Here is a 14,894-nt window from a genome sequence, read left to right on the forward strand (position 1 = left end):
TAATCATAATCGATCGTTTCAATATAAAACTTAAATTTGCACAATTATTTGCCTTTTTTTATTTTTTACTGTTTACTTCCAAAATGTATTCTGTCAAATTCCATAACCCAGATGATCGCAACATTCCTTCAAAATCTCTGTATAAATTGCTAGTAACCTTAATCAAAAGTTATTATTGATGTGTCAAATAACTATAAATCGATTAGCGTACATGTGTCTTTCATTCCAGCACCAGCAGGGAGCCAGGAATCTCTCGAATATGAAAAGGTTGTGCATCCACAACCTTAATCATGTTAATTATTACCAAAGTACACACAGTGGGTGGTGGAGGAGAAGAGTTTGATTTGTTGTTAACTGCCCTGCATTACCTCACGCTGTTTTTATGAATTTTTATGAAGACCTTTACTATATCAATGTTTTACACTTTCAAAAGAAATTGCTATAGACAATGATAGAGGAATAAAATGAATAATGTTTAAAAATCTAACAATTAAACACACAGCTGGTAATATATATGCATCCCTTTAACGTTATTTATATACATGTGTAGAATGTTTTTAATCGGGGGTGTGAATATTATATTTAAGATTGTGTATAAACCTGTCAATTTTTACATGTATAAAACACAGTGTACATATTCTTGAGAGTCTAGCAGAATTCTAAAAGACTGAATCCTTTTTAAAAAGATTGAATAAATATTGTTAATTAACACATTACTCATCCTTTTAGATTTATATGTATATGTTTCAAGCATCTAAAGCCACCTGAGCTGTTCTCTAATGAATATTAATGAAATGTGCGCAATGAGGATGCGCCGTTAATTTGTCGATGTTGTATTCTCACTTGTGCAGTTTTTGTTTTTACGTTTGTGTAATTTTCTCATTATATCGTGTAAATATTTTGTTAATTGTGTAGTTTTTGTATAGTATGTGTAAATTTCAATAACTTTGTGTATACTTTCCTCACTTTGTGTAAATTTTTACTTACTCGTGTTATTTTTGTTTAAGGTCGTGCAGAAAATATTTTTGAACCAATCCGGCGTGCCATACAAGAACAATCAATATTAAATAAGAGGATTATTTTCGTTGTTTTCATTGGCTGAAAGGACGTCACATGACATTCCTCCTTTTGCGATAGCGACGTGAAAGCGCGTCCGCGGAAAATGATATTGCACGACACGCCGTTCAGTTGCACTGAAGTAACACAGAACGTGACGTCATAATAAAAGATAACCATTGTGACGAAATGACAGTCAAGTCCGTTGTGTTAGGACTGTGTCGGTGCATTCACTTTGAGTGATTATATAATATAACTATTAATGGATCTTCAGTGAACGGTCAATATGAGGTTATAAGGACTCATGGCAATTGATATTGACCTCAGATACAGAAATGATAGCGACCTCGCAGGCTCGGTCGCTATCACTTTCTGTGTCGTCGGTCAATATCCATTGTCATGAATCCTTATAACCACATATCGACCTACACTGAAGTCCATAATTGTATTAATATTGGACTTATAATCTTTCGTGCACCTCTCAGACTAGATAGATGTTTCATAAGGAATTTCAATAGTACAAACACAAAAGGCATAATTCTGACCATCGGTATTCAAAATAAATGTTAACTTAAGATCTAGAAAAATAAAACGACGACAGTTTTTACTGACTTTAATTTTGACAAAATATTAAAGGACTCTACTTTTTGATAAAAAGGGGTGCTGATCTGCTTTGATGAGATGAACTTATTTAAACATGGATAGATCCTTATGATTTTATCTTGTATTAGCTATAGTTAATCTTAAAGATTTATAAAGAATGCAATATTGTTTTCCTATCTTCCTTGTAACAAACAATTCAGAAGAACAAGTAAATATCTACACAAACAGGAATGACTCCTTGTTGTGAGAGGTACAATATACATCTACACAAAGCTTGCAAAAATATTTTACTTTATAAGATTTTGATATGAAAATTCATAAAAAGTTGAAAGTTAACAGTACTTGATGCCAGCTTTTGTACGTGACAAGTCAGATTTATTCAAAGGTTTTTACTTGCAAATGAAACAGTACAATTGACCCAAAAAAAAAAAAAAAAAACATTGTTTCAATATGCATTTCTTTTTTAAGATTTAACCCTTTTCATGTCTGATTTTAAAATATATCTTTTTTTTATCTGATTCATTTTAAAACCCTGATGAATACATATTTATGGGTATATGCGTATATACATTTCGGCCTTATGGTGTATAGAATAGAACGCTGGGTACAAAATCCTCAAACCTGGATAACTAATAGTATATAATTTCTACTGACTGCGTCTCTTCCTTATGAATGTTTTCTGACAGGTGAATGCCCTGTGGGACTGGGTTATCCCCATTCTGAGAACCTTTCTAGATAACATTCTTTTGAGGACTCCGTGTAAAATATTAATATGAAGAGATGTCAGAAATATGCATAAAGTTTTAAAAATTGAAAGGGGAATTCATTTGATGATAATCTATTTACTTTTTTAACAAAAGTTTTGCAGAGTTGATGGAGTGATAAAATGTCCATAAATGATCCTTAGGTGATTCACTTCCCCCCCCCCAACTGAAAAAAACCTTAGAATTATTAATCTGAAACTAAGAAAATGGCTGATTTTCTTTCATATTTAATAATTTTTAGCCTGTGCTTTGCCGTAGATAATGCTTTAGTACGACAGGACGGGAGAGTACCTGAACTCCTCCATCGTCTGTTAGAATTCCTGACACCCTACCTCTCCCACAGGTATAAGAATGTCAGGGACAGGATTGGAAGGTATGCTCCTGATGTGGAAATTTGCTCATGATACTTTGTGAATTTCAAAGCCTTGTCTAATTTTCTCCCTGTATATATTTTAATATTTTTAATGTATAAACCAGAGAATTGATTAATCTGACTAATGTCCACGTAACCAGTGGTAGCTGGATTGAACAAATTTTACTGTATATAATGTTTCAATTTCTAGGTGATATTTTTAATGGAACACTTTTTTAAAAGTCGATTATCATCATTTATTCCTCTGTTACAGCCTGCTGTCCAACATCATGTTGTATGACTACAGCATCACGCCGGGTTCCTCCACTAAATCTCCACACGGAGTGGACTTTGTCAAGAAAGTGATTCGGCGGCTGGAACCACTCAAAGACCTGGTGCTATCAGATAATGGAAATAATGGCAGCTCAAAAGGTAGGTTTATATTTTATTAAGATTAAACTTGTAAAAGTCTGAAAAACTGTAATCATATATTGCATTAATAACATTATATGCCCCCTGAGATCGAAGGATCTCGGGCGTATATTGGTTTTATCCTGTCTGTCTGTCAGTTTGTTTTTCTGTCTGTCTGTTGTCAACTTTAACCCAGCCCATAACAATTGAGTGGGTTGGGCTATGGCTTCTCATATTTCACAGGTGTATTCCTTGTGACAAGACCTTTCTTTGGGTACCACCAATTTGACCGCTTGACCTTGGAGTTTCACCTACTTTTACCAAAAAAAATACACACACTTTAACCTTGGCCTTAACTTTTGAACAGTTGAAGCTTTGGCTTTTATATTTCATGTGTATTTATTGTAACAAGACCTTTCAGCTGGTATAAATATTTTTGACCTTGACCGAAGAGTTTGATCCACTTTTTAAAGACTTTAACCTTGGTCATAACTTTTGAACAGTTAGAACTAAGGATTTCTAGTTCACGGATGCATCCTCTTTAGATTAGTTTTTTGAAGATGTAAATGTATTTGAATTTTTCACAGATGAGGAGAGCCAGGATAGAGACATCTTCCTCGTCAGAGAAGATGGAGGTGGAAGATGATGAGGATGAAGAGAGGAAATAGTACCATAAGGCTGTGTAAAACAGGTGAGGGGGCTTACACCTCTCTGGATATACATGTAAATTAACAAAGAAAATGGTCTTATTTATAAAACATGAAAAGAATTATGATGGGTGGAACTAATTCTTGATTTTTTGTTGCAGTGCTAAAGTGGATATAATCCCTGGATGGTTGGGGTAGAACTTTTTCACTATTATTATTATTATTTTTTTTCGTCCAAATTTTGTGCAGACGATTTCTCAGAGATGCATGGACGGATTTCTTTGAAATTTTCAGAGATGATGTATCATGATCTAAACTTGATCCATTTTTTTTAATTTTTGAAAAATCACTTCCGGTCGGAAGTTATCGACCTTTAATCGAATTTTTAGTGACCATTTTGTCGACACAAAAACTCAAAAACGACAAAAGCTAGAATGTTGTCATTTTCAGGACTAATAGATGACATGTTGTAGTTTTGCACCTATACTTTCAAATTTTCGTCAGTGCTTCCGGTCGATACCGGAAGCGAATTTAAAAAACCGCAATTTTTCAACTTTTTTGTTTTCCAATATTTTTCTTTGATATTAGACATCTTAAAAGTGACTCTTTTGCGAATGCGAAATATGTAATTTGTTTTAGAATCGAAAAAGGCAATCTCGAGATTTTCGTATTTAAAAATTTGAAGCGGTGTTTTCAATGGCTGAATGGTTAGCGCGTCGGATTGTCACGCGGGCGACCCGGGTTCGCTCCCCCGAATGTCCAATTTTTTTTTATCACTTTTTCTGCAAGATTTTTCGTTTTTTACTTCAGAATCGGATGGAAGACCCACTCGTTGCTCGCAACGAGATCGTATCTAGTTAGGGTCTTCCGTCTTCAGCGGAAGACCCTCTCTATTATTCTTATTGTTTCTTTTTCACTATTATTATTATTATTCTTCTTTTCTGCACAAATTTTCAGCGGAAGATTTCTCAGAGATGGTTGGATGGATTTACTTCAAATTTTCAGGGATGTTGCAGGATAATCTTTTCCACTGAAGGATTTTTTAAAAATCACTTTTTTATCGCCCTTTAATTTTGTGTCCGCGATTTCTCAAAAACGGCTTGAGATAGAGCGCTGAAATTTTTATGATAGAGGACTTTCATGTTACTGGGAGTTTAGAACAGGAAGTACCTAGTATGGATGCATTTTTCAAAATTTTGATGACGAATCACGAGTGATTTTTGGTAAAGACATTTTGCATCATATCTTTTAAAGTATAAATATTTTGTTAGAACATACTGAACACCATTTGTGCAGAACAACGAGATCCTTCAAATGATATCAAGAAAAAAACGCTGACTAATCACATTAGGGGTAGAAAGGGGCCAAAAGTCTTTAAACAATAACTCTTTATCAGTTAATATTTTGTAATATAATACTGAAGCAAAAATGTTTATCTAAACAATCTACAGCCATATATTATAATTTTTATGTCGTATGGTACATAATTAGGGGCCACAAGGGGCCTTAATGCCAAATCTTTGCCACTTGCTTTATATGAGTCTGAAATTTTGAAAAGTAATATTGAACAAAAGATGTTCAAAATCATGTTTTGAACAATATGCAACCTTTCATTTTTCGCTAAACGTCCCCATTAGGGAGTTGAGGGGTTGGCCCATAAATATTTCAATTGCGAATAACTCGAAAACGAAAAAGAATCTCTGAATAGTTTTTGAACAAAAAGTGCTCAAAATCCTAAGAGCTTTAAGATGAAACCCAGAAAAAGGGGCTGGAAACTCAAATTAGGGACCAAGAGGGGCTAAAAATCTTTTTTCGATAACTCTTTAACAGTCAATATTTTGCTATACATTACTGAAGCAAAAATGTTTATTTTAACAATCTACAACTGTATATTATGATTTTTATGTCGTATATTACATAATTAGGGGCTACAAGGCGCCAGAATGCTAAATCGTTGATGCTTTAGTTCAAATTCATGTTCTGAACAATATGCAACCTTTTATTGTTTGCTAAACATCACCATTAGGGAGTTGAAGGGTTGGCCCCTAAATATTTCTTTTGCGAATAACTCGAAAACGAAAAATGATCTCTGAATAGTTGTTGAACAAAAAGTGCTCAAAATTCTAAGAGCTTCAAAATGAAATCGAGGAAAAGGGGCTGGGCACTCAAATTAGGGGCTAAAAGTCTTTTTCTGATAACTTTTTAACAGTCAATAATTTGTTATACATTACTGAAGTAAAAATGTTTATTTCAACAATCTACAACTGTATATTATGATTTTAAAGTCGTACATTACATAATTAGGGGCCACAAGGGGCCAGAAGGCTAAATCTTTGACGATTCGTATCTCGAAAGTGAGAAATATTTTGATAAGTAATATTGAACGAAAGATGTTCAAAATCAGGTTCTGAACAATATGCAACCTTTTATTTTTCGCTAAACGTCCCAATCAGGGAGTTGAAGCGCTGGTCCCTTAATATTTCTTTTCCAAACAACTCGAAAACGAAAAAGAATCTCTGAATAGTTATTGAACAAAAAGTGTTCAAAATTCTAAGAGCTTTCAGATAAAGTCACAAAAATGGGGCTGGGCGCTTAAATTAGGGGCCAAGAGGTGCAAAAAGTTTTCAATCGATAACTCTTTAGTTGTTAATATTTTGTCGACACAAGTAAACTCAAAAACGACAAAAGCTAGAATTTTGATTTGCTTTCAGGTACGTAATAAGGGCCACATGGGGCTAGTTTTGCATCTATACTTTCAAATCTTCGAAAAATGAGAAATATATTGATAAGTATACCGCAACAAAAGAAGTTCAAAAAACCGCAATTTTTCAACTTTTTTGTTTTCCAATATTTTTCTTTCTATATTAGATATCCTAACGAAAAAGTGACTTTTTTGCGAATGCAAAATATGTAATTTGTTTTAGAATCAAAAAAGGCAATCTCGAGATTTTCGTATTTAAAAATTTGAAGCGGTAATTTTCAATGGCCAAAATCTTATTCATCTTATGCGACGGATTGTCGCAACGAGATCGTATCTAGTTATTATTATTATTCTTTTTTTCTGCACAAATTTTGTGCCGACGATTCCTCAGAGATCTTTCAATCGATTTGTTTCAAATTTTCAGGGTTGGTGCAGAATTATCTGAAGTTACTCCGGCTGAAGGATTTTTTGAAAATCACTTCCGGTCTAGAGTTATTGCCCTTTTCTTAAAATTCAGACGACCTCCGTGTCTGTGATAGAACTCAATAACGGCTTAAGCTAGAGCGTTGAAATTTTCAGTGATAATAGAGGACATGTTGCCATGTTGCACCTGGGTCAGGATATTTTCCGGACGTATCTAGTATGGAATCTCGGTATGGGTCAAAATTAGGACACGAATCATGACTGATTTTTTAAGACATTTTGCATCATATCTTTTAAAGTATAATTATTTTGTTAAAAGATACTGAACAAAATTTGTGCAGAATGACAAGATCTTTAAAATGATATCAAGAAAAAGGTACTGACTCATCACATTAGGGGCCAAAAGGGGCTTAAAGTCTTTTTTCGATAACTATTTAACAGTCAATATTTTGTTATACATTACTGAAGCAAAAATGTTTATCTCAACAATCTACCACTGTATATTATGATTTTCATGTCGTATAATACGTAATTAGGGGCCAAAAAGGGGCCAGAGTGCTTAATCTTTGACGCTTTATATCTCGAAAGTGATAAATATTTTGACAAGTAATATTGAACAAAAGATGTTCAAAATCATGTTCTGAACAATATGCAACCTTTCATTTTTCGCTAAACGTCCCCATTAGGGAGTTGAAGGGTTGGCCCCTAAATATTTCTTTTGCAAATAACTCGAAAACGAAAAAGAATCTCTGAATAGTTGTTGAACAAAAAAGTGTTCAAAATCTTAAAGAGCTCCAAGATGAAATCCAGAAAAAGGGTCTGGGCGCTCAAATTAGGGGCCAAAAGGGGCTAAAATTCTTTTTTCGATAACTCTGACAGTCAATATCTTGTTATACATTACTGAAGCAAAAATGTTTAACTCAACAATATACAACTGTATATTATGATTTTAATGTCGTATGTTACATAATTAGGGGCCGCAAGGGGCCAGAATGCTAAATCTTTGACGCTTTATATCTCGAAAGTAAGACGAATTTTGACAAGTAATATTGAACAAAAGATGATCAAAATCATGTTCTGAACAATATGCAACCTTTCATTTTTCGTTAAACGTCCCCATTAGCGAGTTATAGGGCTGGCCCCTAAATATTTCTTTTGCAAATAACTCGAAAACGAAAAAGAATCTCTGAATATTTGTTGAACAAAAAGTGCTCAAAATCATAAGAGCTTCAAAACGAAATCCAGGAAAAGGGGCTGGGTACTCAAATTAGGGGCCCAAAGGGGCTAAAAGTCTTTTTTCGACAATTCTTCAACAGTCAATATTTTGTTATACATTACTGAAGCAAAAATGTTTAACTCAACAATCTACAACTGCATATTATGATTTTAAAGTTGTACATTACATAATTAGGGGCCACAAGGGGCCAGAAGGCTAAATCTTTGACGCTTTGTATCTCGAAAGTGAGAAATATTTTGACAAGTAATATTGAATAAAAGATGTTCAAAATCATGTTCTGAACAATATGCAACCTTTCATTTTTCGCTAAACGTCCCCATTAGGGAGTTGACGGGTTGGCCCCTAAATATTTCTTTTGCGAATAACTCGAAAACGAAAAAGAATCTCTGAATAGTTGTTGAACAGAAAGTGCTCAAAATCCTAAGAGCTTCAAAATGTTATGAAGAAAAAAGGGCTGATCCCTAATATTAGGGGCCGTGAGGGGCCAAAAGTCGATTTTAGAAGTCTTTATTGTTCAATGTCTTTTTACAGATAATGGAAAATCATTACTTTAGAATGAAAATCTCATTCAAAATCTTATCTCATCTCATCAAGAATCGGACGGAAGACCCACTCGTTGCTCGCAACGAGATCGTATCTAGTTATTATTATTATTCTTTTTTCATAGTACAGCCGATATCTCCGCTATGCGTGGACAGATTTCACAGATTTTCTCAGAGAAGATGAAACATGAGAATATCTCCAGACGTGTTTTTCATTTTTTCAAAATTCACTTCCGTTCGCGATTTTGGGGGATTTTTGTATTTTTTAAAAGGCATTTTGTCCAGCAGTTTTCTCGAGAACGGCTAAAGATATGAAAGTGAAACTCACTGAGGTGATAGAACATCGAACTCCATTATGGGCAACGACCTTTATTTTTCGTCGTCGGCACTTCCGGTCGTAAACGGAAGTGAATTCAAAAAGTCACATTTCTCAATTTTTTTGTTTTTCAATATTTTTCTCTAGTATTTACAGCGTTTATAGTGTGTCTTATGAGAATTCTAAATATGTGTTTAGTATCTTGATGCGTGCATATATTGAAAAGATGTGACCAAACCAAAGTTTGTCCCACTGTCAGGAGTTCGAATCCCGCTGTGGGCGTTGAATTTTTTTTCTTTGTTTCTGTCTTTTTTCAGTTGCAAATAAGTTTTCTCTCTTTTTTTACATGTATGGACTATTTTGCCGATTTTTAAAAGCTATTTTTGAGATATTTTGAGGAATACATGTAATAATCATGAGATATGTTAAGAGGCTGCTGTAAATGCACGTAAATAAAAAAAAAATACATTCTGAAATTTTATGGGATGACGCAGCATAGAATTCTTACGAAAATCGGTCGGAAGACCTGCTTGTTGCACCAGCAACAAGAACGCATCTAGTTATAAGTATTATTGTGAGGATTGCAGAGTATGCATTTCGGATCTCTTTTTAAATTCGTAAATACATGTATTTCAAGTATATGATAGTACATGCACATGTATTTAATCAGAGTGATGAAAAATATGCAGAAAAACTTTTTAGGTTTAAAATGACTTTTTGATATTAAGATTCATTTGATTTCCCCCTCAGATTTGCACGTTAGAGAGTGAGACTAAGGATGAGGAACTGAAGACTGATTGTTCTATGATCCTGGCCTGTTTCTCTCAGGCTCTGATTCAAGAGAACAATGTCCCTGTGTGTCTGGAGACCATCAGAGAAGTGAGTACAACTAATCACACAGAACTGGAGACTGACTGTTCTATGGCCCTGGCATGCTTCTCAAAGGCTCTGATTTAGGAGAACAATGTCACTGTGTGTCTGGAGACCATCAGAGAGGTGAGTACAACTAATCACACAGATTGACTGTTGTATGGCTCTGATTCAGGAGAACAATTTCGCGGTGTGTCTGGAGACCATCAGAGAAGTGAGTACAACAGAAACAGGGCTAAAAAATAGATATGAATCTGAAATTGAATTTAAATGTCATATCCTGTCCAATGGATACGGTCTAAAACACTGTTACAATTGTAGAAACTTCTCAGTAACACAAAATGTAGAATCATTATTTTAAGTTCATGGCATAAAGTAATTAGGCTCCCGCTATGGTAAGAAGATATATTGTTGAAGAATTTGATGTAGTGATCAGGATCTTAAGGGTCATATTAATTAAAATAATAGAGACTTTATTTCTTAACATTTCCTTGATTTCTGTACGTGATGGGACTAGAGTCCTGGCATTCCTGTGTAACGATCCTCGGTTACATCCAGGTCGTGGTGTTGTGTAATCTTTTTACCATGATCCAGACAAAGTACAAAAAGGAAATCCAGAACTTTATACTCCACCTCATCTGTGATGATCGTGTTTTCTATTAGATATTTATGCAATACATTTATTAACAACAAAGAGCTATATTCACTTTTCAAAAAAGGCCCTGCCCATATACCAATTAAATGACCAAGTCACAACAGCCCGAAACTAACAATAGTATAAAGATGAGACTTAGTACTTACATTCCGTTAAAACAAGTTTCTTTGCAAATCCAGTTATAGAACAATGGGCTTTGTGAAAATTGCAATGTTCTTGAAATTCACAGAGCCAAAATAGGCCTTTAGTAAACCTTTTTTTTTAAATGGAGTGTAGTAATTGCTTGTAAGTGTAAGAGGGATAGTTTCTCCTATGTGCAAAATGGAAGTGACTTAATTTGCATTGGGATCAGGGCAGTTTATATTTAGATAGATGTAGAATGCTACATGCCTTGATTTACAGTGGAAATTTTGACAACGTTATAATTTAGACTATATTTTTCCTCGAAATTCCACTCATCAGACATCATATTTACATGTATATTTAGCAAATGCAAATGACATTGTAGCATATTTACATACATTAATCATAATCATAATAAATACATAAAAGTGTCTTTGTATGATTATTATAATTTTAAGATGAATAAGTGTCACGATTTGCTGTAAATGATCAAAGATTTCACTTCAAATATTTGATTTTCCTCAGTTGTTTCTTCAAAAATTGAGCAACAAACAAATTGTCATTTGTATCTGTACACAGTCCCCAGGGTACACTCAGTCCACATTCTATGTAACGCAGGAACTGTCCATCCTGATCTATGATGTGGACACAGTCACTGAAATAAACAGCTGTAAGGATGTGACTTTGACTGTCTGTGGTCATTCCTCGTGGATCGAATGGTTTCTTCCTTGGAGAAGGAGTATGTCCAGTGTACCTGAATCTCAGTTTCCCGGCCTGATTGACCACCACTACTGCTCTAGCTCCATTGTCAGACACACAGATATCCAGGTTCCTGTTCTCAGTAATATATCTAGAATCAACCGTATAGAGAGGTTTATCTTTTTCATCAAACTGAATGGTTTGTTTCTCTGTGGAGCCAGAGTAACGGACAACTTTTGTTTGTTTGTTACCGTCATTGTACATGATAACCACGAGGTCACCATAGGAGGTACTATAGACACCATTAGGTTTCCAGTTCTGTAGTCTGATCACCTCCTCTATCTTCTCATTCTTCACAATGTTCACAGTTCTTTCATTGTAATCGGTATAAACTAGATCTCCACTTTTTGTCACAGCTATATAAGATGGTGAGTTTCCTGACTTGGTTGTGATTGACTTGAGTAGTAATCCCTGACTGATGCTGTAGAGTTTCATGATGCTGCCATATCCACTTGTCCAGATTTCATCATCGCTCAGACAGGCCATATTGGCAAAGTAACTGCTATACCCAGTGTTGATGGTGGTGACAGTCTCTGGTTCATCAAGCAGCTGTTTGACTGGAGGAGAGGATCCACCTTCTAGTGATTTCTGTGACGTCTTCATACTGTATCCATGTTTATCTGAAGTTAAAGAACTTGATGATAACGCTCCAAACATTTTACTTAGTTCTTCTTGATGCATTTTTCCTGGAATGAATTTGGGTAAAGATGGTATAATTTTGTGTGGAAGATATCTGTATGTGTGTACATAGGATGATACACTTATTAGTTTTGACAAGTCATTGCTGTCTATTACAGTTTCCATTGAATCAATTTCATCCTTGATGTCAGACAATGTGTTGTTTATTTCATCCAGATTTTTCTGTAGAATTCGAAACTGTCTGTTTTTCATCTCATCAACTCCAGCTTTAAGTTTCTTGACAAGTTTGTCAATTTCTCTTTGCCAGTCCTCTCCATGTTTTGTTATGGTTGTTGAGAGATCTCCATATTCCTTTTCTAACTGATTCATTCTGTTTTGTACATCAGAGGCAATGTCCTGGTAGGTTGGGTAAATTGTCTTGTTTAATTCATTTCTTTCTTTCATAATAATGTCCTTCTTTTCATCCAGAACTTGCAATATTTTAGATAATTCATGACCTAAATGTTGTTTTGATGCTAGACAGCTAAGACAGACAGGAATGTCACATTGTTTACAGTACATTTCACATCGTTCTTTGTCATGAATTGTACATCCAGGGTAGAGTGGAGTGGATTTCCTGGCCTGAAATTTGACGACTTTGTGATCCTTGGATTCATCAGATATCATGTGTTTTCCTACACAAGCTGTACAAAGGTTGACAAGGCATGCATCACAGTGCATCTGTACCACAGCAGTCTCACACAGGTCACATCGCGTCACGTCCTGGGCACTGGTACGGGGGTCCATCATTAGATTTTGTGCCTGAAGCATAAAAAATTGATATATCAAGAATTAGAAACTATACATTTGAGAGCAACATGCATGTTTCTGACTCTAAAAACTACATTTTGCCTGAGACCATTAGGCAGATATATATTCACGTGCGAAATCAAGTCTTTATATTAATTTGCAAGGTTCACTGAATATTTGTGGGAAGGAAAATTTGTTTACATAGTTAAAGCCTGCAGTACTGAATTTTTAGCGACTTTCAGAATTGTTTTCATATGGACAGAAATACTCAAATGTTTCTTACCTGACTTCAGTAATGGCGGCTGTCCTGTTGATCGATTTCCAAGTGCAATCTGTATATACACACTGATCACTTGACACACCTGTGTTATCTACCTGTCAGGTGTTTATACTTCATGGTCTGGAGGGAGATTTAAATACCTCAAATAATTGCTCTTCAAAATACAAAATTTATTATATATAGTTCGTGTGATGTTTTTACATGATACTCTTTTGATCTACTTGACCAGAAGGATTATGATAGTATATTCCATTTAGGTTACTGTCATTTATCTGTCTGTATGTTAACAAGTAAAAAAATTCCTACAGTTTTGGCTTGATTTCAATTATGCACATATAATTTGGAACAACAGTAGACTAGTACACTAAGATACATAATTCTATCTATTTTTAGTATTTGATTTTGGCTAATACAGTTGCCAAATTTTTTGAAAATTGAAATTTGTGTGAAATGCTTATTCCTCCTACAGTTTTATCCAATTCAATATAACTTGGCGACATATAGAATACACTGAAAAAAAAAAAATTTTATGTTTCCTTACTTTGATGAAAGGTGTTGCTAGGGTTCTTAAAAATTGAAATTTCTGCAAAAGTTTTCCCCCGTACGGTATTAGCCTGATAGCAATAAATTTTCTCACCAAAAAAAAAAAAGAAAAAAAAAAGGACTATCATTTTAAAGCTATTTATAAATAATTGTTGTTGCACAGTTTCAAATTAAGTCTCCTTTGTTTTAAAAATAAAAACCAGTAGAGCCATTTTCATTTTTAATCACGATAAAGTTCTTTAGTGCATATTACAATGTACACGTATACACAAAAAGTCATTTATTTTTTATATGTATTAAAGAATATTCATTTCTTTTTACAAATAACAAAATTAGTGACAGCGGTCTCACACAGGTTACATCACCAGATTCTGGACACTGATACATGTATGAAGGTCCATGTTTTCGCTAATCAGAATTTTGAATTAATTGCATGCAGCTGTTTAAAAGGAAAAAAAAATGTGTGTGACACCATTGAAACGAGATGAAAGCAGTCTTTTTCTGTTTTGCAATACTAGATGTAATTATAATAAATTGAATTTGTATTAAAGGTAAGAGAGATGGAAGGCATAACATTGAGTGGATTGGTACATTGTGGATTTCTGGACATGGAAAAAGATATGCTGGTAATTGTTGAATTTCTACAGACAAATGTAGTCTTAAATTATTTATATCTTATTATTTTTTATCTCAGAAACTTAAATGTGAAGTTTTTTGGTTACTAGGTAATATAAAAAAAAAACTTAAGTCATATTGTTGACACGAAAAAAAAAAGTTCCCACACTGCCCAAAAGACCTTTCTTTTGCTAACACCAAATTTGACTTCTTCACTTTGGAAATTGACACACTTTTTCAACAGAGTTGCAAACTTTAACTTTCGACATAACTTATGAACAGTTGGCGCTAGAAATGTCATACTTAAGATATGTATTCTTTGTGACAAGACCTTCCATTGGATAGCAACAACTTTGACCCTTTGACTATGACATTGGAGTTTGGCCTTTTTTTGAAAATATTAACCTGAGCAACAACTTTAGAACAGTTAGGGCTAGAGCTTTTATACTTTTCATATGTAATTTTTGTGACAAACTTTTTTGTTTTTAGAAACAAACAACCATGACCCTTTGACCTTGACCCCAGAGTTTTACCAACCTTTATAGAAACTATAACATTAGTCATATATG

General features: G+C 34.2%; 2 protein-coding genes across 3 annotated transcripts in view; one reads left to right on the forward strand and one right to left on the reverse strand.

The window, feature by feature from the left end:
- The first annotated feature begins 2,704 nt into the window (after positions 1-2,704).
- Positions 2,705-14,894, forward strand: part of LOC134283330 (proteasome activator complex subunit 4A-like) — a 78,494-nt gene continuing 66,304 nt past the window's right edge. Inside the window, exon 1 of the mRNA XM_062765785.1 lies at positions 2,705-2,796. The gene's annotated coding sequence lies outside the window, so the exon portion shown is untranslated. The remainder of the gene's footprint in view (positions 2,797-14,894) is intronic.
- Positions 10,950-14,894, reverse strand: part of LOC134283339 (uncharacterized) — a 128,746-nt gene continuing 124,801 nt past the window's right edge. Inside the window, exons 1-2 of one of the 2 annotated variants that reach the window (XM_062765801.1) lie at positions 13,171-13,217; positions 10,950-12,899 (exon numbers count right to left, since the gene is read on the reverse strand). In XM_062765801.1, the coding sequence (XP_062621785.1) occupies positions 11,199-12,887 (1,689 nt within the window). In that variant the 5' untranslated portion in view covers positions 12,888-12,899; positions 13,171-13,217 and the 3' untranslated portion in view covers positions 10,950-11,198. Of the gene's footprint in view, positions 12,900-13,170; positions 13,218-14,894 lie in introns of those variants that run through there. The other variant, XM_062765802.1, reaches the window with a different exon arrangement.

Source organism: Saccostrea cucullata, unplaced genomic scaffold (genome assembly GCF_032062105.1).
Source record: "Saccostrea cucullata isolate Sc308-1 unplaced genomic scaffold, CSIRO_AGI_Scuc_v1 ctg1224, whole genome shotgun sequence".
Lineage (NCBI taxonomy): Eukaryota > Metazoa > Mollusca > Bivalvia > Ostreida > Ostreidae > Saccostrea > Saccostrea cuccullata.